The sequence below is a fragment of the Giraffa tippelskirchi genome, chromosome 5 (assembly GCF_054371585.1).
Source record: "Giraffa tippelskirchi isolate mGirTip1 chromosome 5, T2T-mGirTip1v1.2.pri, whole genome shotgun sequence".
NCBI lineage: Eukaryota > Metazoa > Chordata > Mammalia > Artiodactyla > Giraffidae > Giraffa > Giraffa tippelskirchi.
The window spans coordinates 134,851,481-134,877,778 of record NC_137279.1 but is presented as its reverse complement, the minus strand read 5'-3'; the positions used below and the strand labels follow the sequence as shown (position 1 = coordinate 134,877,778).

The following is a 26,298-nucleotide window of genomic DNA, read 5'->3' as shown; positions in this document are numbered from 1 at the left end:
TCTCATTTATAAAACAGAAATAATATTTGTTTTCTTTTTGTAAAGAACACAATGAAAACTGTTATATAAAAGGTTCTGAAAATTTTCATAAAGCACTATACAAATGTAAGAAATTAGCAACATGGTTAAATTATTTGCACAAGGTTTTAAACTATCAATTTTCCAGTTGATTCCTGATGAGCCTTTGTGACAGTCTTTTGACCTCATCATTAAAGTCCTTGTGATAATTCCTAATCTATACCTCGTCAGTGTTATATCATTTACATGGTACAAAGTATAAGAATAAACCTTCCCTTTTTTTCTTCATTTAAACTGTTTCGAAACAGAGGTGTAGTATAAAATTTAAAGAATTATAAACCAATACACTGAAAATATCCAGTTTATTCTTGCATTCTAAAGATGACTCAAAATGCTCTTCAAGAAGTGTAATTTAAGTATAAAAAGCAGATTTCAAAGGGTAAAATGTTAAATATTGTAGGAGTCCAACTCTAACAAACTTCATGTATACTTGACAAGATGGTTTCATACTAAGTGTGTAAAGATATAAATGGTATAAAAGAAAAATGTAAATAATGCTTAACTTTATTATGCCTGAAATGAGAAGTGGCTCAGAATCATGGGCAAGAAAAAGATGACAAACATTTTACTTAAGACATGATTCAATTTTTTAACAATTTGCTTCAAAATCAGTTCTACTCTTATTTTATCTTCCAAGCCTTATAACAAAACTTTTGCTAAATTCAATCCATAAGCTAATATAGTTTATACCTTAGAAAATGAAATAAAAGGAAACTATTTTGAAACACTATTTTATTTACAGATGTGTAAATATAGGAATTATTCCTAATTCAGGCAAAACAGCATTCCATCATTTTTTATAATATATTAAATTAATTTTAGAATTTTGACTCCCTGATCTGAACACAGATATCTAAATGATCCCCTCAAAGACTTCTCTATAAATTACTCAAAAGTAAGGTAGATCAGTGATAGGTTTGAGTCCAAAAGAGCAATCACTAAATGCATGATTTTTACATGAGGCTTGTTAGTACCTTGATATATATGAAAGGCTTCTTTCCCATGTCTGCCCACCACCCACCGAATATACAAGTCAATATTGTGATTATATACTTCTAATATTTTACTTAGTAATGTATAACATAGTCAAGATACTGAATTGTAAAGATCATCTCAAGACAGAATTTATAACACTTAGTTTTACTTCTCTTGTTGTAAAATCACAAAATGGAATGCGCTCAGTGGTATCACAATTGTCTGGTCAAGAGTGCTTGTCAGGAATGTGGTAATGAGCATGACAAGTACGGTTGCTATGGAATCCAAATGACACTAGAATGCAAGGGTGGACCTTCACTATTTACTCACAGGACTGCCATCAGGACCCGCAGGGCCTCTGTCTCCAAAGTCACCTGGAAAACCCTAACCCAAGGAAAGAGAAAGAAATGCTGTTAAAACCAAAATAAAGAATTCATCTTTGCTTTGTTTTCAGGTAAGGAACTTAGTAATAGGAAATATTTATTTCCTAACATATAAATTGTAGTGCAACAAAAATGTATATTTGTTTTGCATAAAATGTCACTGATTTTTAAGTACATTATTTCTATATTTTATAAAGATTACTTTACATGCCACAAAATACATACAGAAAGATAAGCTCGAGAAACAGAAATGTGTTCATCATTATATAAAGAATCACTGAATTAGAGGAAATACAGTCAAGATTTCCAACTGACCAATCCACTAATTATATTCACTAATTCATGTTGTTCGTATATACCCACCACAGAAAATGAAATGGCTAATAATACTGAGCATAAGCTTAGTACACTTATCTTGTGCAAAAGGCTTTACGCACATTGTTGCATATACACTACTTCATTCCATCTTCACAGCAGGTCAACTCAGTGAGCCCAATATCCTCACTTTGCAGCTGAGGAAACTACAGTGTAGAAGAGTTAAGTCACTTGCACTTTCTAGTGATGAGTGGGACCAAGATTTGAAGGGATGCAGTCTGACTGCAGAGTCAGCTCTCTTTACTGTCTATATGAATACTGTAACTCATCACTTCAAGATATGATACAACATGTGAGAACGTCATTTAAGAAAAAGAAAAATGCCTATAAATATTGGAAATACAAAATGGGATTTCACTGAAATATAGGCTTCTTAAATGCCTGCTGAGAATTCCATAGAGTAAAACTATTAAGGGCAGTAAATTAGCATACTTCCTAATTATAACTTCTATTGTAAAATAACTCAATTACTTAGTTACTCTTACTTTACATGTTAAAGTTTTCACCAGTGATTTATCACTGAGTTTATCAGCTTTAAAGCTCACTTTGAAAAAGACTACTTTATGGGACTTCTCCAGTGGTGCAGATTTACAAGCTGGATTTAGAAAAGGCAGATGAACCAGAGATCAAATTGCCAACATCTGGTGGATCACAGAAAAAGCAAGAAAATTCCAGAAAAACATCTACTTCTGCTTTACGGATTACGCCAAAACCTTTGTCTGGGTTCAGTTCAGTTCAGTCGTTCAGTCGTGTCCGACTCTTTGTGACCCCATGAATCGCAGCACGCCAGGCCTCCCTGTTCATCACCTACTCCCGGAGTCCACCCAAACCCATGCCCATCGAGTCGGTGATGCCATCCAGCCATCTCATCCTCTGTCGCCCCCTTCTCCTCCTGCCTTCAATCTTTCCCAGCATCAGGGTCTTTTCAAATGAGTCAGCTATTCACATCAGGTGGCCAAAGTATTGGAGTTTCAGCTTCAACATCAGTCCTTCTGATGAACACTCAGGACTGATCTCCTTTAGGATGGACTGGTTGGATCTCCTTGCAGTCCAAGGGACCCTCAAGAGCCTTCTCCAACACCACAGTTCAAAAGCATCAATTCTTCGGTGCTCTGCTCTCTTTATAGTCCAGCTCTCACATCCATACATGACCACTGGAAAAACCATAGCCTCGACTAGAAGGACCTTTGTTGGCAAAGTAATGTCTCTGTTTTTTAATATGCTGTCCAGGTTGGTCATAATTTTCCTTCCAAGGAGTAAGCGTCTTTTAATTTCATGGCTGCAATGACCATCTGCAGTGATCTTGGAGCCCAGAAAAATAAAGTCAGCCACTGTTTCCACTGTTTCCCCATCTATCTGCCATGAAGTGATGGGACCAGATGCCATGATCTTAGTTTTCTGAATGTTGAGCTTTTAGCCAACTTTTTCACTCTCCTCTTTCACTTTCATCAAGAGGCTCTCTAGTTCTTCACTTTCTGTCATAAGGGTGGTGTCATCTGCATATCTGAGGTAATGATATTTCTCCAGGCAATCTTGATTCCAGCTTGTGCTTCCTCCAGCCCAGAGTTTCTCATGATGTACTCTGCACATAAGTTAAATAAGCACGGCGACAATATACAGACTTGAAGTACTCCTTTGCCTATTTAGAACCAGTCTGTTGTTCCATGTCTAGTTCTAACTGTTGCTTCCTGACCTGCATACAGGTTTCGCAGGAGGCAGGTAAGGTGGTCTGGTATTCCCATCGCTTTCAGAATTTTCCACAGTTTATTGTGATCCACACAGTCAAAGGCTTTGGCATAGTCAATAAAGCAGAAATAGATGTTTTTCTGGTGCTCTCTTGCTTTTTCGATGATCCATTGGATGTTGGCAATTTGATCTCTGGTTCCTCTGCGTTTTCTAAAACCAGCTTGAACATCTGGAAGTTCATGGTTCACGTATTGCTGAAGCGTGGCTTGGAGAATTTTAAGCATTACTTTACTAGTGTGTGAGATGAGTGCAATTTGACTGGGTGGATCACAATAAACTGTGGAAAATTCTTAAAGAGATGGGAATACCAGACCACCTTACCTGACTCCTGAGAAATCTGTATGCAGGTCAAGAAGCAACAGTTAGAACCAGACATGGAACAATGGACTGGTTCCAAATTGGGAAAGGATTACGTCAAGGCTGTATATTGCCACCCTGCTTATTTATATGCAGAGTACATCATGCAAAATGCGGGGATGGATGAAGCACAAGATGCAATCAAGATTGCCGGGAGAAATATCAAAAACCTCAGATATGCAAATGACACCACCCTTATGGCAGAAAGTGAAGAAGAACTAAAGAGCCTCTTGAAGAAGGTGAAAGAGGAGATTGAAAAAGTTGGCTTAAAATTCAACATTCAGAAAACTAAGATCATGGCATCCAGTCCCGTCACTTCATGGCAAATAGATGGGGAAACAATGGAAACAGTGACAGACTTTATTCTTTTGCGCTCCAAAATCACTGCAGATGGTTACTGCAGTCATGAAATTAAAAGATGCTTGCTCCCTGGAAGAAAAGCTATGACCCACCTAGGTAGCATATTAAAAAGCAGAGACATTATTTTGCCGACAAAGCTTTGTCTACTCAAAGCTATGGTTTTTCCAGTGGTCATGTATGGATGTGAGAGTTGGACTATAAAGAAAGCCGAACACCGAAGCATTGATGCTTTTGACATGTGGTGTTAGAGAAGACTCTTGAGAGTCCCTTGGACTGCAAGAGGATCATACCAGTCAATCCTAAAGGAAATCAGTCCTGAATATTCATTGGAAGGACTGATACTGTAGCTGAAGCTCCGATACTTGGGCCATCTGATGCAGAGGGCTGATTCATTAGAAAAGACCCTGATGCTGGGAAAGATTGAAGGCAGGAGCAGAAGGGGACAACAGAGGATGAGATGGTTGAAAGGCATCACCGACTTGGTGGACATGAGTTTGAGCAAGTTCCAGGAGATGGTGAAGGACAGGGAAGCCTGGTGTGCTGCAGTCCATGGGGTCACAAAGTTGGGACACAACTGAGTGACTGAACGATAAGAACAACCAGTGGTGCAGTGGATAAGAACCTGCCTATCAATGCAGAGGACACGTGTTCAATCCCTGGTCTGGGAAGATTCCACATGTCTCAGAGCAACTAAGCCCTGGCACCACAACTACTGAACCCAAGTGCTGTAACTACTGAAGCCCATGCGCATGGAACCTGGGCTCTGTAACAAGATAAGCCACCACAATGAGAAGCCTGCACACTGCATCCAAGAGTAGCCTCCACTCGCCGCAACCAGAAAAAGCCCTCTCATAGCAATGAAGACCTAGTGCAACCAAAAATGAATTATTTTTTATAAAAGACTACAAAATGCTTTATAAGACTTATTTGCAACAGTTTGACAGCATTCGTTTATAAAAACTTGTAAGACTAACAAAAATAAAAGCACATTATTAGATTTTTTATAATCTTTTACTTAGGCAAGCCAGTATTAAATATTATGTTTAACAAACTGCCAGAAATCACTGCTTCACTAATACAAACATGAATGGACTAAACTGAAAAGATGTTTTAAGAATGGGGGGGAAAAAAGGTATGATGTTTCTAAGACATAGTTAATTCCTACTAGAAGCAGTTTCTCTTATTTTGTAATTAGAGAATAATGCAAAAATCATCTGTGTAGTCAAACATATTTCAGCTATACCCCCTTTAAAATCAGTTGAAGTTCAGGCAGGGATTTGCTTTCATTGTCCTTGGAAGTCAAATGCTGTTGCCAACAAGCTTAAAAATCTACAATACATCATTCCATTCAGTAAGAATTATTATGGGCATTTGAAAGTTTTTATGATATACAGGTAATGGAAAGAGTAGAATTAAAAAACTGTAATAAATCTGAAGTATAAGAGAAGATTGATAGTTTTAGACAGATCCTAAGTAAGTTTTCCAGAAACCTCAGTGAAATAATAAACAGTGGGGGATGCACTGCATGATTCCACTGATGTGAAATGTCCAGAACAAGTAAATCTACAGAGATAGAAAGTAGATTAGTGATTGCCTACCACTTGTGATGTGGTGAAGAACTGGGGGGTGACATCGTATAGTTTCTTTCTGAGATAATGAAAATGTTTTACAATTAGTGTGATGGCTGCACATGTATGTGGCTATACTAATAACCACTGAAGTGTACACTTTCAAGGGGAGAATGCATGTAAATTATATGTTAATAAATTTTTTTTTTTAAGTGCAATTGGTCTAAACAAGAAGCTAGATTGCTAAAATCATCTTTGGGGACTCATTCAGGATGCCTAGAAGATGTGATCTTTGAAACCCATTGGCCCCCTACCCTCATCCAGTGGGAGATGCTGCTCTCCAGTCCAGCCTCCCACACAACTAATGATTTCTCCCTGGGGAGAAGGGAGAGACCTGTGACTAGTTCTCCACTTATCACAAAGCCTGTATTCCCTACGACCAGCATAAAAACAACAAAATAGGTACTTATTAATTTCAACTTCCTATTCTTCTGGTAGTTCAACAATATATATAATAAATATTAGCTGCCCAATGTCACTTTGCCCCTGAAACAATTTAGTTGAACTGAAACTGTATCTACTTTTAAAAATTTTATGTATTATTTCTTCTCTCACTTTGCTACCCATTAAGCATTCCATTTCATTTTTAATTTCTCTGTTCTAGATAGAGATAATTTATTGTTTTTATCCATCTTATATATTGACCACTGTGTTACCAATATTTGAAATAATTCCTATTACATCTAGACATTTTATTTTATGAAACATAGTACAGTTAATGTCACAGAAAAGCATCATTTGGCTATATTGGTCATATATTTTCTTTTGAAGAAAATCATGCCAATGTTTTATAATGCTGCATATGCCCCTGCTTGTTCACGCTTTATTCAGTTGTTATTTCAATTCTGCCAACTACATGAATTTTTTTTTTTCTTTTCTAATGCAGGAAGAGCTCTGAGTTCCTTTAATAAAATGAACCTAAGTGTTTGCAGCTATATTATCTCCATTGTAAAAAAAAAAAAGGATCTGAAATATTAATTGTGAAATATGTAACAATAGTGACAAAACACTTTGCCTTTGAACTTAGAATACAAAGGAGTTGCTACAGTTTCTTTTTCTCCTTGAAAAAATACATTGCAAAATGAAGTAATAAATTTTCTCTCGTGTTTACTTTGTGGAAAATAATAACCACTAATTTAATCAAATTGAGTTTTCCTACCAAAGGATGTAATGGTCAATTTGCAGGCTATCATCCATAGGAAAGCTTGAGTTTTTGCCCTTTTTGCTCAACTTGTCAATTTTATAAATGGCAAGTTGGCATAATGGCATTTTAGCATAAATGGCAATTTCTTGTCATCTTCTAAATGGGCATACCAGAGTCTCACTGTTCCTTCTGTGAACATAATTCTCTTTCTTATATTTTTATTGTTTTGATCAGTTACAAAATTTTATTTTGTAAAGATTTATTTTGTTAGGGACTTCACTTGATCTCTTCAAGTTGTGAATAATTTTCTTGCTCATTTCCACTGCTTGATCACTGCAGTGAACAGACTTTAAGATGACTCCTCATGATTCCTACCTCCTGGTGTCCACATCTTTGTCCAAACCCTTCCTTTGAATGTGGTGGGGCTATGATTCGCTTCTTCTAACAACTAGAATACAGTAAACATGATGGGATGTCACTGATGTGATTATGCTATACCACACACAAGTCCACTTTAGCAGCATGGAGCTAGAATCTTCCCATGTGAGTTTGATGAAACAAGTAGCTGTGTTGGAGATGCCCATGCGGCAGGGAACTGTGAATGACTTCAAGGAACTGTGGACAATTTATAGGACCTGAAGGTGGGCTATACCACCCCCCCAAATAAAAAGAAAAGCAAAAAGACAGAATCCTCAGTTCCACAACCTCAAGGAAAAAAATTCTTCTCACAACCTGAATGAGCTTGGAAGTGAACTCTTCTCAGCCAAGACTCCAGGTACTAATGTAGCGGCCGACACTGCGGCTTCACGACCCTCAGCAGAAGACCTAGTTAAGTAGTATCTGGATGGTTGACCCATGAAAACTGTGAGATAATAAATGAGTATTATTTTAAGCTGCTATGTTTGTGGTATTTATTATGTAGGAACAGATAGGAAACTTATACAAAATTGGTAATTAAATATACATTTTATTTTATCTTTTTAAATAAATTTATTTATTTTAGTTGGTGGCTAATTACTTTACTTAAATATACATTTTAGAGTATACAGTCCTATTGCAAATTTTACTATGTGGTAATGATCAATGTAAGACCACTTGCACTATTTCTAGATTTTAAAAATTTAAATAAATAATCTCTTTGAAAAATGTGTACTGATTTTTATTTTCTATTGCAAATTATAAATAATGAATAATAATACTGGTTCAATAAATTTAAAATTTTATATTTTCTTTAAAATTTTAATGTAATCTACTATCTATATTTTGAAATTTTCATTATTCTAGCATTTTCTATGCATTTAGTTGCCAATGTAAACAATTTTTATCCTGCTTCATGAATTTTGTGTCTATACCTATGAAATATAAATTTAAGAGTAATATGAATTGTTTAATACTTCAAAATGTTTCTTAGTCTCTGGGTGCAACTACCTCAAATACTGTACTAATTCTACTACCTCTGAAACCAGAAATCAGAGCACAAAGAGAAGCAGGAAAATAGAAAGTTTGCATTACCAGGAAACAGTACTTCATTACACAAAATCCTATTGCATTCATGCTGAAAGGAGAATTAGATACATTAATTCATCTTTCCTCGACCTCAGTGTTTCTACTGGCTGCTCAATCCCCCACAAAATCTCAAGCAGTTTCCGTGTTTCATTTTGGCAGTGGTACCATCTACAAAACTTGATGGTATTCAGATGTGAGGTTATAGGCAAGATATGTGGAGAAGAACTTCTCTGAGGCTTGAATATTATTAAACTACCTTGGCAGCCAGCCTCAGAGATGGATCCTCAGGCTCTTCACTGGCATTAATGCCCTTGTGTATCCCCTCCCATTTTGAATTCTGACTGGCCTATGTGACTAATGGAATACAGAAATGACAGTATGTGACTTCCAAAAATATGTCACAAAAGGCACTAACCATTCATTTTGTTCTCATTAACCACTTGCTCTGGTGGAAGCTAACAGCTATGCTGTAAAGACACACAGGACTTACACTGCTGGTGCAGTGGATAAGAATCTGCCAGCCAATGCAGAGGACATGGGTTTGGTCCCTGGTCTAGGAATATTCCACATGCCATGGGACAAATAAGCCTACGCACCACAACTACTGAGCCCACACTCTAGGGCCCAAGAGCCACAACCACTGAGCCCTCATGCCACCACTACTGAAGCCTGCACGCTCTAGAGCTCATGAGCTCCAGCTACTAAGCCTATGTGTTGCAACTACTGAAGCTCATGCACCTAGAGCCTGGGTTCCACAAGAGAAGCCACCACAATGAGAAGCTCACACACTGCAGTGAAAGAGTAACTCCCAATTACCACAAGTAGACATAGCCCACGGAGAAGGCAATGGCACCCCACTCCAGTACTCTTGCCTGGAAAATCCCATAGACGGAGGGGCCTGGTAGGCTGCAGTCCATAGGGTCGCGAAGAGTCAGACACGACTGAGCGACTTCACTTTCACTTTTCCCTTTCATGCATTGGAGAAGGAAATGGCAACCCACTCCAGTGTTCCTGCCTGGAGAATCCCAGGGACGGGAGAGCCTGGTGGGCTGCCGTCTACGGGGTCGCACAGAGTCGGACACGACTGAAGCGACTTAGCAGCAGCAGCAGACAAAGCCCATGTGCAACAAGGAAGACTCAGCACAGCCAAAAATTAAAAAAAAAAAGAAATTCTAAACATTTACCAAAAAAAAGGACACTCAAGTTGCCATGTGGAGAGCTCCCCATGGGGAGGAAATGAGACTTCCCATCAGCCAGTGTGTGAGCCACCTTAGTAAGATCCTCCAGTCCCACTCCAGCCTTCAGATGACTGGACCATCAGGTAGGAATTTTCATTGAAATATATTTTACAATTATTTCAACAAACAACTTTGTATCCATGCTCAGGGTACAAGTCAGTTCAGTGGAGCCAGATCTATATGGTCAAATCCTGACTCCCCTATAGCTATGCATGACCTTGAACAAGTGACCTAGCCTCCCTGTGCTTATTCCCTTAAAAAACAGTGACTAGAAGGACTCCTTGCTGTTCAGTGCTCAGTCATGTCCTACTCTTTGTGACCTCATGAACTGTAGAATGCCAGGCTTCCCTATACTTCACTATCTCCAAGAGTTTGCTCTAACTCATGTCCATTGAGTCAGTGATGCCATCTAACCATCTCATCTTCTTTCGCCCCTTCTCCTCCTGCCCTCAATATTTACCAGCATCAGGCTCCTTTCCAGTGAGTCAGCTCTTCACAACAGGTGGCCAAAGTATTGGAGCTTCAGCAGAAGTAGTTATTTTTCTGGAATTCCTTTGCCTTTTCTATGATCTAACAAACGTTGGTAATTTGACCTCTGGTCCCTCTGCCTTTTCTAAAACCAGCTTATACATCTGGAATTTCTCAGTTCATGTCCTGCTGAAGCCTAGCTTGAAAGATTTTGAGCATTACCTAGCTAGCAAATGTTGATTATAACCTCATATAAAACCCTAAGCTAAACCCATCCAAATAAGCCACTCCCAAATTCCTGACCCACAGAAACTATAAGAAATAATATATATGTATTGTTTTTTACACCTCTAACATGGAATAAGCAATAGGTATCTAATACATAACAACAAGAATGGATGTCTAGGATTACAGGTCAGACAATGACAATGCTAAAGGCTAGATCCTGAATGATGGGGAACTCGTGTGTGTGTGTTTTTTTAATACACTTATTTTATTTGTTTTTGAAGTGCTGCTGCTGCTACTAAGTCGCTTCAGTCATGTCCAACTCTGTGCGACTCCATAGATGGCAGCCCACCAGGCTCCCCCGTCCCTGGGATTCTCCAGGCAAGAACACTAGAGTGGGTTGCCATAAGTGCAGGGTCCTCTAATATGCAGAACCCAGATCAAGCTTCTCTCTTGCTTGAGTCTGATGTTACTGCTATCAAATATGGTGGTTATCAAACATTAAGAACAAAAGTAGTATTCTAGACTTGGTATGCTGAATACAAATGTGGTGTTAATACCACAGACTACACATAGATACTATACTTGGTAGTGAGCCAAGTATCATGAAACAGTGGAAAACTTACTGCTTTTGAAATCTAGTAAGAGAGTTATTTTCCTAGCTTTACAAAGACATTAAAAAAATACTGAATATCGAACAACTAGAGAAAGATTTGAACTAAACCATAAAAATATTGATGACTATATTTATGGAATCAGAAAAAAAAAAATAAAACCATTGCAAACTTATTCTACTAAAGACTACAATGAACTGTGAACACATTTTACTCTTTCTAAAGAACAAATGTTTAGAGAAAGTTCAACTCAAAGTAGAGATAAATAAAAGTTATCATAAAAGATATATACACTAAACAGGTATTACTGATAAACAGGCACTACCAATAAAAACAGAAATCCAACTTTTTCCAAAATGAAGAAATAAAAAGAGAAGACTGCACTAAATTGTCTAGGATTAAATATACTAACATAAAACCTACAGGTCAAGTTTATACCTTCTACACATGAATACATATTACCAGAAAATCCTCATGGTTTAAAGTCCTTTAAAGGCAAACACTACTACTGTAAGGAAAGTTAGAGTATAAAGTACTTGGCGATAATTCAGTCTTTGCCTCTTTCTTTTCCTCATAGGTAAGACAATTTGATCCACATTTCAATGATAAACCATTCCCTAACAATTGAGACTAATTGTAAACTTAGGTAAGAATTCAGAGGGTTTTAGCCAAATTATTGGAGATTTAGCATCAAATCAGGTTTTATTATTAACCTAGCTATGATCTGGGCCTTGGTTCTCAGACTGAAGTTCCTGTATTGTTGTTAAAGACTGGTTACCACTTGTACTCTAGTTCTAGGAACAAGGATCTGCCTTATTCTTGTGTTCAAGAACCATTTTTGATGTATAACATTATCCCTCAATCATAAAGGCCAACTTTATTCTTAAATTTTCCCACAAGGAGAATACAGACCATGAACCCAAGCCAAATCTCACTTCCATATTTGCACTCACATTTTCACATTCCTCATTTTGATAACCTACAAGACTCTCTTGAGTTCTCCCTAAAGTTAGTCACCCTGAAAATAAATGCTTGCCTGAATTCCCACTTGTTGGTGTCATACTCTCATGAAATCATGCTCTGCCTGGACTTCCTCAAATTTACCAATTGTGTTCACTGGGCATCTCTCTTCTTGGTCAGTAACTGACTTGACCTTGAAGGTAGGTTTAATTCAAACTCCTGAGCTCTTCTTGTCAAGCTCATGCTCCACCACTAAGTCATGCCCAACTCTTTGCAAACCCATGGACTGTAGCCTGCCAGGCTCCTCTGTCAGGCAAGAATACTGGAGTGGGTAGTCATTCCCTTCTCCAGGGGATCTTCGCAACCCAGGGATTGAATTCGTGTTTCTGGCATCTTGTGCATTGGCAGGCAGATTCTTTGAACACTGATCCACATAGGAAGCCCTCTTGTCAAGCTATAGTTAGCCAAACCTACTTACTACAGCCTATCCCAATAAAGCAGAATCCAGAAAATACATTTTTCCTGAAAGAGGTAGAATCACTGAAAAATTAGTGACAATTTTTTGTAGTGCTCTAGCAATACTAGTTCTTTCTCTCTCTCTAAATTAACTCAAACTTTTCCTGGGACAAAGAAAACACTGTCTCCAAATTCTCCATAGAATGTATGTATTTGAAACATGGCTTTGCAGTACGTATTTAAGATTGTTTGGGGCTAAAGAAAGAACTAATAACAGATGTCTAACAGAGGATTTTATATTCTGAAATTCTAACACTGGAGTTAGAAGCCAAAATACAGTTTACTTAAAATAGATTCTTCTAGCAGAAAGATGTCTGAGAAAAGAAGAGGAGATACTACTTTCTATACTTAGAAAAGTAAACATCTCTGAAGTTCCATTGCCTAAGGGTGTTATTTGCACACTATTCTAGGCTATGATACTTCAATGTTCATAGGAAGAAAACTGAGTACTCTTTTGCTTTTAATCAAACTTCAATTATAATATGATTTGATTATTTATAATCTATCATTATCAGATCTGAAAAAGTCCTTAGGAAAAAACCTCTATATTTTGACAATGATTTTCTAGGTATTGTTGAGAGCCAATTCAATCTCCAATATGTTATCTTCAATCCTGGAAAAGTCAGTTTGGGCATAGATATTTTAGGTCATGGAGCTATATAAATTTGCTTCAACTTACTGTAAGAGACTACTGATTAAATCAATCTGTGAGCCCTGCAAAATGTTTTTTTTAATGGAGCTGTAGAGTTTCCTAACTGTGGCACTACAGAATGAAGTTTGGAAATTTTACATTAAAAATAGAGCTACTTGGAATTAGTAACATATATAAAATCCAGTCCCATCATTTCATGGCAAATAGAAGGGGAAAAAGTAAAAGCAGTGACAGACCTTATTTTCTCGCACTCCAAAATCACTGTGGATAGTTACTGAAGCTATGAAATTAAAAGACACGTGCTCCTTGGGAGAAAAGCTGTGACAAAACTAGACAGCATATTAAACAGTAGAGACATCACTTTGCCAACAAAGGTCCATATAGTCAAAACTATGGTTTTTCTAGTAGTCATGTATGGATGAGCGAGTTGGACCATAAAGAAAGCAGAGTGCTGAAAAATTGATGCTTTTGAATTGTGGTGTTGGAGAAAGACTCTTGAGAATCCCTTGGACTACAAGATCCAACTAGTCAATTCTAAAGAAAATCAGTCCTGAATATTCATTGGAAGGACTGATGCTGAAGCTCCAATACTTTGGCCACTTAATGCCAAGAGCTGACTCACTGGAAAAGACCCTAATGCTGGTAAAGATTGAAGGCAAAAGGAGAAGGGGGCAGCAGGAGATGAGATAGTTAGATAGCATCACCAACTCAGTGGACATGAATTTGAGCAAACTTCAGGAGATAAGGGCAGGAGAGCCTGGCTTGCTTCAGTCCATGGGGTCACAAAGAGTTGGACACAACTTAGTGACTGAACAAGAACAATAAAACAAGAATATAAAACACATATACATAAATCCTCTTTCCTTGTATTGCTCATTTTTTTAAACAGCATTCTTCTTTTCTATTATAAGTCAGTGGGTGGTGTTATGCTTTTAAATAATTTAGTTCATATCATATGCTCCAAGAAGCTTCTCAAATAAAGACAGTAAGACATGTAAAACACAACATCAGTTCTATCATGTTTAAGAGTCCCAGCTAATAAAGATTGTCTACCATCTTGTTTTTAAGATCTCTAATATTAACTGACAATAAGGATTTTGATCCAATTGTGACACTGTAGAGAGTGCAGCAGGAAGAAAAGGAAGACATAAGAACTATATTATCTCAATATCCAAAAGCTTGAGTACACAAATGTTGACTAATACGTAAGTGATTACATGAGGTCTTTAAAAATAATTCTGATTAGTAAGTACCTAATACTAAGATCTTGAAATCAAAAGTAGTTTGGAAGAAAACCACGTCTCAAATGTCAACAATCTAAGCCTAAGGAACAAATGAATTTTTTAATAAAACAATTTTAACACAGCCTGATCCTAAAATACACGAAATTCCTTAAAAAAACAGTTTTTTACTTTTCCTGGCTGAAAAACCTAAAACATATTATATTACAAATATCAACTCTATCTGCAAACTCAATAAACAGAATGTTTTATTTTGGATGAAGAAAGTTTTCTGGGAAAATTTAAAATGAAATAACTTTAAACAGAAACATTGATTTAAAAATACCAATATGAGGCTAAATAATAAATAATTCAAACAACCAAAATAACATGTTATTTTAAAATGTATCCATTTCAGTTGCATCATATAATATTTATACTATCTAGGAGAAGGTATCTTTTACTTGTAAGTCTATAATTTCATTAAAATAATACAGACATCACTAAGGAAGTTGGTTCATAACAACTTAATTCCATGCTTGGTGTTTACTCAGGGGAATAAATGATTCTTTGGCAACCAGTATGGGCATACGATTTATAACAATATCTTGCCAAACTTAAGCTTAGCAATATTGTGACAATTTTGGGCTGAATTTTTACTACTTCTCCATACATTTCTGTGGTGTACACATAGATGCTATGTCAATACATATACATTTTCATACTTTTTTAAATTACTCATATCAAACATAGAGCTTTAGTACTCAGGATAAAAACCAATACAGTAATCCAAAGATCATATTTACAGTGACTTGAATTTGGATTTGGAAGTTTTCTATGCCTGCTATCTTTGCTATTTTGAGTATCAGGGTGTTTCATATTTTATAATACAGAAAGTTATATAATTTATTTTTACCAGTTTCTGGTAATTTTGAGACTCTAAAACTATAAATGTAATATGTTACATAAAATTTAAGGAATTATCTAAAAACAGTTACTATTATTCTACAAATTATATGCTATAATAATTACTTGACACTGAATCATGTCCAACAGGCACATGAAAAGATGTTCAAAATGGCTAATTAACAGAGAAATGCAAATCAAAACTATAATGAGGTATCACCTAACACCAGTCAGAATGGCCATCATCAAAACGTCCACAAACAATAAATGCTGGAGAGAGTGTGGAGAAGAGAAAACCTTCCGACACTGTTGATAGGAAGGTAAACGAGTGCAATCACTATGGAGAACAGCATGGAAGTTTCTTTAAAAACAAAAATACAGTTACCATATGATCTAGCAACCCCACTCCTGGACATATATTCAAAAAAGATGAGAACTCTAATTCAAACAGATACATGCACTCCAGTGTTCACAGCAGCACTATTTACAATAGAAAGACATGGAAGCAACCTAAATGTCCACCGACAAGGTGAATGGATAAAGAAGACGTGATATGTATGTATGTATGAATGTGTCTGTATATATATATATACAAACGCACACATGAATACAATGGAATAATACCCAATCATAAAAATTAAGTAATGCCATTTGCAGAAACATGGATGGACTTAGAGATTATCATATTAAGTAAAGTCAGACAGAAAAGACAAATATCATATCACGTACATGTGGAATCTAAAAGAATGATACAAATGAACTTATTTACAAAACAAATACAGACTCAAAGACACAGAAAACAAACTAATTACTGAAAGAGGAAGGGATAAAGGGAAAGAGGGATAAATGAGTAGTTTGGGATTAATAGACACACTGATTATTCAAATGATTCCATTCGTTCAGTCGTGTCCGACTCTTTGGGACCCCATGGACTGTAGCCAACCAGGCTCTCGGTCCATGGGATTTTCCAGGCAAGAGTACTGGAGTGGGTTGCCATTTCCTTCTCGAGAAGGGATCTTCCCGACCCAAGGCTCAAACCCGAGTCTCCCGCATTGTAGGCAGATGCTTTACCATCTGAGCTACCAGGGAAGCAGTGTATCGCATAGGGAACTATAGTGAATATCTTATAATAACCTATACTGGAAAAGAATCTGAAAAAGAATATAGATATATATATATAACTGAATTATTTTGCTATATACCTGAAATTAACACTGTAAATCTACTATACTTCCATTTAAAAATTGAATTACATTCTATCATCTTCTATGTGCAAAGACTGAGTAATTGTATCTACATAAAACTTGAGGAAACAGCTCATTTACAATGTAAGATGAATTAAATTAATTAGAAGGGAGTGGTGAGTACAATAAGGTACATCTTATTTATACTTAAGGACAGTAAATGAAAAAACATGGATAAACATAGCTGTACCTTAATGAAGCATCAATCCACCCTTCTAAGTAGCTATGAAACCAGCAGAAAATTGGAAGTAAGTCTTTGACATATGCATAGCCAAAAATTTCTTAAATATAGATTCTTTTTAGATTTCAGCATTTCCAGGTTTTTGTATTTTCTTTCACATGTATGCTTTCTGTCAGCTTTTTATGTTGGCCTGGATTGTTTAATTCTGCTTCTGTATTTGAATATCTACCTCACATATAAAAAATAGCATACATAATTTAATGAATTACCAAGAGATAATGGCCATTTTTGTATTAACATGGCTAATATTTTCCACATAAAAGAGATTAGAAATGGTATCAAAAGATATTTTCCACTTACTGTTATTAAAATTGCAATAAGTAACCATGCTTCTCATAGAATTTTAATCATCTAAATTGAAATATGTGTCCCATGATACACAATACCCCATGCTAATATATTTGCCCTTACTTAATGTTCAAGCTGGTTTTAGAAAAGGCAGAGGAACCAGAGATCAAATTGCCAACATCCGCTGGACCATCAAAAAAGCAAGAGAGTTCCAGAAAAACATCTATTTCTGCTTTATTGACAGTGCCAAAGCCTTTGACTGTGTGGATCACAATAAACTGTGGAAAATTCTGAAAGAGATGGGAATACCAGACCATCTGACCTGCCTCTTGAGAAACCTGTATGCAGGTCAGGAAGCAACAGGTAGAACTGAACATGGAACAACAGACTGGTTCTAAATAGGAAAAGGAGTACATCAAGGCTGAATATTGTCACTCTGCTTATTTAACTTATGTGCAGAGTACATCATGAGAAATGCTGGTCTGGAAGAAGCACAAGCTGGAATCAAGATTGCTGGGAGAAATATCAATAACCTCACATATGCAGATGACACCACCCTTACAGCAGAAAGTGAAGAAGAAATGAAGAGCCTCTTGATGAAAGTGAAAGAGGAGAGTGAAAAAGTTGGCTTAAGGCTCAACATTCAGAAAACTAAGATCATGGCATCCGGTCCCATCACTTCATGGCAGATAGATGGGGAAACAGTGGCTGACTTTATTTTTCTGGGCTCCAAAATCACCGCAGATGGTGACTGCAACCATGAAATTATAAGATGCTTACTCCTTGGAAGGAAAGTTATGACCAACCTAGATAGCATATTAAAAAACAGAGACATTACTTTGCCAACAAAGGTCCGTCTAGTCAAGGCTATGGTTTTTCCAGTGGTCATGTATGGATGTGAGGGTTGGACTATAAAGAAAGCTGAGCACTAAAGAATTGATGCTTTTGAACTGTGGTGTTGGAGAAGACTCTTGAGAGTCCCTTGGGCTGTTAGGAGATCCAACTAGTCCATCCTAAAGGAGATCAGTCCTGGGTGTTCATTGGAAGGACTGATGTTGAAGCTGAAACTCCAATACTTTGGCCACCTGATGTTAAGAGCTGACTCATTGGAAAAGACCCTGATGCTGGGAAAGATTGAGGGCAGGAAGAGAAGGGGACGACTGAGGATGAGATGGTTAGATGGCATCACTGACTTGATGGACATGGGTTGGGTGGACTCTGGGAGCTGGTGATGGACAGGGAGGCCTGGTGTACTGCGGTTCATGGGTTCACAGAGTCAGACACGACTGAGTGACTGAACTGAACTGAATGTCAAAGCTATTTCAAGATGATTTTACTTAAAGTAAACAGAACATAGTGCAGCATTTATACATTAAGATAATATTCTGCAACAGTTGCTGAGGTCAATCTGGGCATAATTTTACTTGTGGTTGTAACTGCATCTTAGTTTTAAGTACAGTGATTTCCTCATAAACATGGTCAAATCACTTTTTTGGTTAAAAAGAAAAAGCACACATGACACAGTAAATCACTAGACAGATTTTCTATAATAAATACCATTTAGGAAAAATGGGATACATATCTTTTTTGAATACAATTTTTCCAAATATCTAAATCTCTTATAAAGGCATATACTTTTAAAGCAATAAAACTTCAAAAAATTAATGTAAAGAATAGCACAATTAAAAAAGAAAAAAGAACCCAGTGATCACTCCATTCTCTATTTTTCCACAATTTTCTTGAACTCAATAGCATATTGGATAATTTTATAATTCCCTATGGAAAGAAACCAGAAGTTATCTACAAACTTCCATGGACAATTTTACAGTTTATTATGGAGTAGGAAAGTAAATAATACTCATAGATTGTCAAGATAAAGTTAATACCTATATAAGACCAGCTAAATTAACAAAGATGGTAATCACTTAAGTGATTTAACACTGAGACTCTGAGAAAATATTTTCTCAGCAATATCTAAAATTCCACCATTAAAGATTACTTATTTTGCCTTAAACTATATTTAAAATATAATTAGTAATAGGTAAGGTAACTGTTTAAGCACTGGAAGTAATATAGTAGCATAAATAAATTAATCAGTTCTTTTACTGACAGCATACTTTGCTAGGGAATGGATGGAAAAAAATAAGACATAAAATGGATAAAACAAGAGTAAAGAAGATAAACTTCACCTAATACAAATTTTGAGACAGCATGTATCTGCATATTTAGATTAGAATTTTGACACATGAGAGGTATTTCTGTTGGAGTATGTGTATGAGGGATAAACTATAAAGAAATAATATGCTTGCAGATAAAAAATGGTGATGATGATAATGGTGATGGTACAGCTTCTGCTGTTATAATTGTTATAAAATTAGCTTTAATGTTGAATGCAATTGCAAGAAAACAAAATGTTTACCTTACTTTTTAGTTCTTAGTTTCATAAGTTTACCTTAATATATTAAACTCATTAAAGTGAAACTTTAAGTTTATCACATTTTGTCCCTATGTTATAAAAAAATAAATCATGTTCTTCTAAGTAGTAGGAGGTAGAAGATAGACAGTAGAAATATCTAAGTAGTAAGAAAAAGGCTGTTAGATTTATATTCAAAAGAGCTGGGTTCAATTCTTTATTTTACCACTTATAACTATGTGATCCTGAGCAAGACTTTTAATATCACTGGTCTTGTTCTCCTCACCCATATAATGGTGACGCTGACCTATTCTAATCTATAAGAAATAATGCAAAGCTCAAAGAATAAAATACTTTAAAAGGATATGAATATCCTGGTTAAGATTGCAATCCTTTAGCATTACAAGTAAGATTTTAATTACTAGGTTGGCCAAAAGGTTTGTTTGATTTTTTCCATAACAGCATAGAGAAAAAACCTGAATGAACTTTTGGGCCAACCCAATATCTACATCAAAATTTTAGAAAAGGTGTTATGAAAGAAAATTTTCTTCCTCATAGAGAGCACGGTGTAGCACACAATGTCTTATGCTAATAAATATCTGAATTTTAATAAAAACAGCATAAGTGAAAAGTGGGCGGCTAATTCACTATCTGGACTTCCCTCGTGGCTCAGATGGTAAAGAATCTGCCTGCAGTGCAGGAGACCCAGGTTCAGTATCTGGGTTGGTAAGATCCCATGAAGAAGGGAATGGCAACCCACTCCAGTAGCCTTGCCTGGAGAATCCCATGTACAGAGGAGCGTGGCAGGATCCATTTGGTCGCAAGGAATCGGACACAACTGAGTCACTAACACCATGTACAAATTAGCTATACCAACACAGCCAGGATAACCCAAGAACACTTTGCTGAACCACAACTTGCTCACTTGTTAAATATAGGGGTATTAGATGATGTCACAATTTTTAACCATCTCTCAAATTATATTATCAGGCAAAATTCACTTGATTTTTAAAAAAATCTAAATATATAAGAACTTAGTTTCTGAGCTAGCATCTCAAATGGGCATTTTAAAAAGCCCTAAAGCAGAAGGGTGAGTAATGCTGTTATTAGTGTGTTAAACTGTCCATGTATTTTCTGTAACATTTTAATTTTTGTATCTTTTCATAAGGCTTCCCTCGTAGCTCAGTTGGTAAAGAATCCACCTGCAATGCAGGGGTCCGCCTGCAATGCAGGAGACCCAAGTTCAATTCCAGAGCCCAGAAGATTCCCTGGAGACAGAAATGGCAATCCACTCCAGTATTCTTGCCTGGAAAATCCCATAGACAGAGAAGCCTGGCAGGCTACAGTCCACGGGGTCTCAAGAGTCGGACACGACTTAGCGACTAAACCACCACCGTAAGGATAAAGGTCTCTTCCACTGGTATATTAAATGTGTTAGAAGTGTTAAATTCCAAGTTACTTTTTAATCTAAATACTTCTTCATATTCTCAGGTATTATTGGATAGGCTGTTAAAGTGGCAAAATTTAAACTCCGTTGAATGAGATGGATTGTGGATGACAAGAACAACAACTAGCTTAGCAGGTGAGAAACATACATATAATTAAATTATATTCTTCTAAACCAAACCTCATAAAACAGGAATCTAATTACCTGTCTTCCCTTAAGACCCCTCTTTCCACGGATCCCAGGAACACCCTAGAATGTAAAAAAGTCAAAAGTAAATACTTATTCCCTTTTTTGATTGGGTTGTTTCTTTTTACATTGAGTTGCATAAGCCATTTTTATATTTTAGGTATTATTAACTCCTTGTCAGTCATATCATTTGAAAATATTATCTCCCATTCAATATGTTGTCTTTTCTATTTGTTGATGGTTTCCTATGCTATACAAAAGCTTGTACATTTAATTAAGTTCCATTCATTTATTTTTGCTTTAATTTCTTTTGCCTTAGGAGATAGATCCCCCAAAATACTGCTATGATTTATGACAAAGAGTGTTCTACTTATGTACCCATCTAAGAGTTTTACAGTTTCAGGTTTTACATTTAGGTCTTTAATCCATTTTGAGTTTATTTTTGTGCATTGTGTAAGGAAATGTTCTAATTTCATTCTTTTACATGTAGCTTCCCAGTTTTCCCAGCATCCAAAGACATACAGTTAGCTAAGAAGCACATGAAGAGATGCTATATACTGCTAATTATTAGAGAAATGCAAATCAAAACTACATGAGATATCACCTCACACCTGTTAGAATGGCCACCAAAGTTGGTACAAAAAGAACACAAACAACAAATGTTGGCTAGGACATGGAAGAAAGGGAACCCTTCTACACTGTTGGTGGGAATATAAATTGATACAGCCACTATGGAAAACAATAATGGGGTTCCTCAAAAAACTAAAAACAGAACTACATATGATTCAGCAGTTTGGGAATCACTAACCTGGGAAACACTAATTTGAAAAGACACATTCATACCAGCACTATTTACAATAGCCAAAACATCGAAGCAACCCTAGGGTCCATCAACAGATGAATGGATAAATGTATCTGTGTGTATGTATATATCAGTTCAGTTCAGTCGCTCAGTTGTGTCCAACTCTGCGACCCCATGAATCGCAGCACGCCAGGCCTCCCTGTCCATCACCAACTCCTGGAGTTTACCCAAACTCATGTCCATCGAGTCGGTGACGCCATCCAGCCATCTCATCCTCTGTCATCCCCTTCTCTTCCTGCCCCTAATCCTTCCCAGCATTAGGGTCTTTTCCAATGAGTCAACTCTTTGCATGAGGTGGCCAAAGTATTGGAGTTTCAGCTTCAACATCAGTCCTTCCAATGAACACCCAGGACTGATCTCCTTTAGGATGGACTGGCTGGATCTCCTTGCAGTCCAAGGGACTCTCAAGAGTCTTCTCCAACACCACAGTTCAAAAGCATCAATTCTTTAGTGCTCAGCTTTCTTCACCGTCCAACTCTCACATCCATACGTGACTACTGGAAAAACCATAGCCTTGACTAGATGGACCTTGAGAGAGAGAGAGAGAGAGAGAGAGAGAGAGAGAGAGAGAGAGAGAGAGAGAGTGTGTGTGTGTGTGTAATATTATAGAGCCATAAAAAATAAAATTCTGACATCTGCAGCAGTGGATGGATTTAGAGAATATTATGATTAGTAAAATAAGTCAGAGAAAGATGAATACAGTGTACTATTCCACTTATCCGTGGAATCTAAAAAAAGAAAACACACAAATATATATAGCAAAACAGAAATAGGCTCACAGATACAGAAAACAAACTAGTGGTTATCCATGGAGAGAGGGAAGGGGGGAGGGGCAAGATGGGGATATGGGATTAAGAGATAAAAATTAGTATGTTTAAAATATCTAAGCAATAGGGAATATACTCTATGGCACAGGGAAGTATAGCCATTCTTTTGTAATAACTTTTAATGGCATATAATCCATCAAAATATTGAACCAAGATGCTATGTACCTAAAATATTGTAAATCACCTATACTCAAAAAGTAAATATTTATCAAGTCAATGAGTTATTTTTTAAACATCAATTTATGGAGTATGACAAAGAGAAAAATACATTATACTTTAAACTGCAATGGTATTTAGAAGAGTGTCAGTATACTAATTTAATTCAAGTGGCCTGTTTTCTTCTTCGTAAAAAAAAAAATCTTGATTTTATTCAGAAACCCATCCCATCTGTATTTCCAAATGGGATCCTGCCATTCCTCTGGTGATAATTATTTGTCCAGAGGTAGTATGCAACCAAAGCTGGTGCAATCAGACAAACAGAAGTCTTATTTTCTGTACCCAGCAGACAATTACCACCTGTCTCCCTGTTTCTCTGACTGGACATAAACAAAGGCATATTTAGCCCTTGCATTGGGAATCTTGCAATCATATGAGAAATCAGTCTTATGATAAAGCCAACTTTGGTTAAGGCGAAGTGGAGAAAATGATGATCTCACTGTGCTCACAGGATCACACTGTGCCTAGATTCCACCTAACCTGTGTGTTTCCGGTCATAAGAAGTAGTGGCAGGACACAGTACTCAAGTACTCAGGTTTTAGAGACAGAATATCTATGTTTAAATCCTCGTTCTATTATCTGTGTATAGTCTTAGGTAAATCTCTCTGTGTGCCTCATTTTCTTCATCTATAGTGAGAATTATAATACTATCTCAATGGGTATTACAAGATTAAATGAATTAATATGAAGTATTTACATAGTGACTTGCATATATATAACCATTACAATAAATCATTTGCTGTTATCGTTTCTTTAAAATCTCATTTTGAAGCCAGTTTGAAACGAAATTTTTTGTCACTTGCAATCTAAAGCATACATATCGATACAATCCCTTGAGACATAATTACTTTTATAAGCCCTTGAGACTAAGAAATCTGTCAGAACTATGTAGCTTGGGATTTTTGTATATGCAGATAAGTTAGCAGATATCTATGGTTGAAGTAATCCATTTATTTTCAATTGAACAGTGGTTGACAAAAATATTCATCTCATATCTCTACTGAGAAAAAGAGTTCAAAGGTGAGCAATAGGACATTGCGCCTATTGATTATCAGCGTCACTGGGATCCTTAAATCCAAGATGATGACATTCTGCAAGAACATATAACTTTGGTTTATTTCTTACATCAATTACTAGAAATAAGTTCATGCCAACAGGTCTGGAAAGGACTGTATCATAAGCAGCAGAGTTATTAACAATGTAAACTGTATACAGTAAGTCCCCTACATACATATGAACCTTCAAGTTGCAAACTTTCAAAGATGTGAATGTGCATCTGGTTCCAGCAAGGAATCAAAACCTAAGCCATCAACATCAGTCATGAGAGAAACTACAGCTTGCCCTCTATCTCCTATTGCTGATGATCCTTCAACTCTACCATCTCTCACCTCTTCTCTCTCCTCCAGTCAGTAATTCTTCTTGCCTGTTCACTCTATGCCAGTCCTTGTACACCAGCTGTTGTACTGGATAACTATATTTTTCAAGGTACAGTACTGTAAGATTAAAACTCTTTTATTTTGTGTTTGTTTTAATGTATTATTTGTGTGAAATGTATTATAAACCTATTACAGTACAGTACTATACAGCCGATTGTGTTAGTTGGGTACCTAGGCTAACTCTGTTGGATTTACAAGCAAACTATATTTACAGCTGCTACTGCTGCTAAGTTGCTTCAGTCGTGTCTGACTCTGTGCGACCCCATAGATGGCAGCCCACCAGGCTCCACCGTCCCTGGGATTCTCCAGGCAAGAATACTGGAGTGGGTTGCCATTTCCTTCTCCAGTGCATGAAAGGGAAAAGTGAAAGTGAAGTCACTCAGTCGTGTCCGACTCTTAGCGACCCCATGGACTGTAGCCTACCAGGCTCCTCCGTCCATGGGAGTTTCCAGGCAAGAGTACTGGAGTGGGGTGCCATTGCCTTCTCCGTTACAGAACAGCACTCTTTTCTAGGTAGGGGACTAACTGTGTACTCCTTTGGGTCAATAAGCAGCAGTTCAATTCTTTGCATGATAGAATGAAAACATCATCTAATTTTTCTTAAAGCTGGTTTGTTTCACTCAGTAAGATTACCTGTCTGATAGCTGGGTTTATCAGCACTGTTATACTTTACCCTAAGTATACCACATTAGAAATAATATTTAAAGGAAACAGACTTACTCTTTCTCCTTCAGGTCCCAGTTGTCCTACTTCTCCAGGAGAGCCAATGAAACCCTTAAAGAAATCAAACAATCTTTGTATTATCTCACTTAAATAGTCACTGTTAAGTATATAATTCTAAATAGAGATACTTAAAATTTATTCATAGCAATATGAATTATAAGGCTTAACAGTATAATAACCTTGTTGCTTTTTTTCCTAAAAGTTACAGATCCATCTTTTCATTTAAAAAAAAGTCAGAAATATAATTTAGACAAATATAATTTAGACTCATAACAATCAACAAGCCCAAGTTCTTTTCTACACTGAATATTACAAAGGGCAGAAAATACAGACATACAATTTACTAAAATGTAAGGCAGAAAGGAGGTATCCAAGAATAAGAAATATGGAGGAGGAAGAGATTCATTCCAATGATGTGGCAGGATGTAAAGACAATTGAAGAAGATTTCAAAGAAGACTGGCCCTTGAGATAGGTCTACAGAGTAGGTAAAATATTGACAAGCAGTTAACAGAGCAAGAACACTCCAGGCAGAACCACAGTAAGCAGAAACAAGACAGAGAGGACTACAGGAGTGCTTGTAAATGGTTAACTGACAGCTTCTTATGAGTAAGGTGCTTTGGAGAAAAGCAGACCCACACTGCCTTCATGCAGGTTCCCACTGGTCTGAGAAACAAGGGGTCAAGGGGTGCATCTAAATAACAACGCAAGCTACTTTGTACTACCACATCTTAGCTACATCTTACCTGTGGCAAATAATAACCTGTTTCATCAATTTAATGAATAAAGTGTATGGTAGTGTAGAGAATAGATTAAGGAAAGCCTTAAATCTCAGGCTAAGAATTTTAGAATCTACATTTTAGATAACTGGAAACTACTGGACTTTGAGGGAGTATGGTAATGACTTGATATAAAGCTGTTTCTCTAAAATATTAAGCTGTTGACAGAATACAGAATATACCCCAGACAGGAAACACTGAATGTAGGAAATCTTGTTAGAACACTGCTGCAATGATCCATATTTGAAAGAACATGAATCTGGGACACTGATGCACAAAACATCATT

General features: G+C 36.6%; 1 protein-coding gene and 1 long non-coding RNA gene across 2 annotated transcripts in view; one reads left to right on the top strand and one right to left on the bottom strand.

The window, feature by feature from the left end:
* Positions 1-26,298, bottom strand: part of COL24A1 (collagen type XXIV alpha 1 chain) — a 441,974-nt gene that overhangs the window by 236,963 nt on the left and 178,713 nt on the right. Inside the window, exons 16-18 of the mRNA XM_081490017.1 lie at positions 25,232-25,285; positions 21,189-21,233; positions 1,384-1,437 (exon numbers count right to left, since the gene is read on the bottom strand). Of these exons, the coding sequence (XP_081346143.1) occupies positions 1,384-1,437; positions 21,189-21,233; positions 25,232-25,285 (153 nt within the window). The remainder of the gene's footprint in view (positions 1-1,383; positions 1,438-21,188; positions 21,234-25,231; positions 25,286-26,298) is intronic.
* Positions 1,344-23,219, top strand: LOC145506124 (uncharacterized). The gene is made up of 3 exons (XR_014053559.1): positions 1,344-1,507; positions 20,706-20,932; positions 21,029-23,219. It is a non-coding gene; the product is annotated as an uncharacterized LOC145506124 (long non-coding RNA).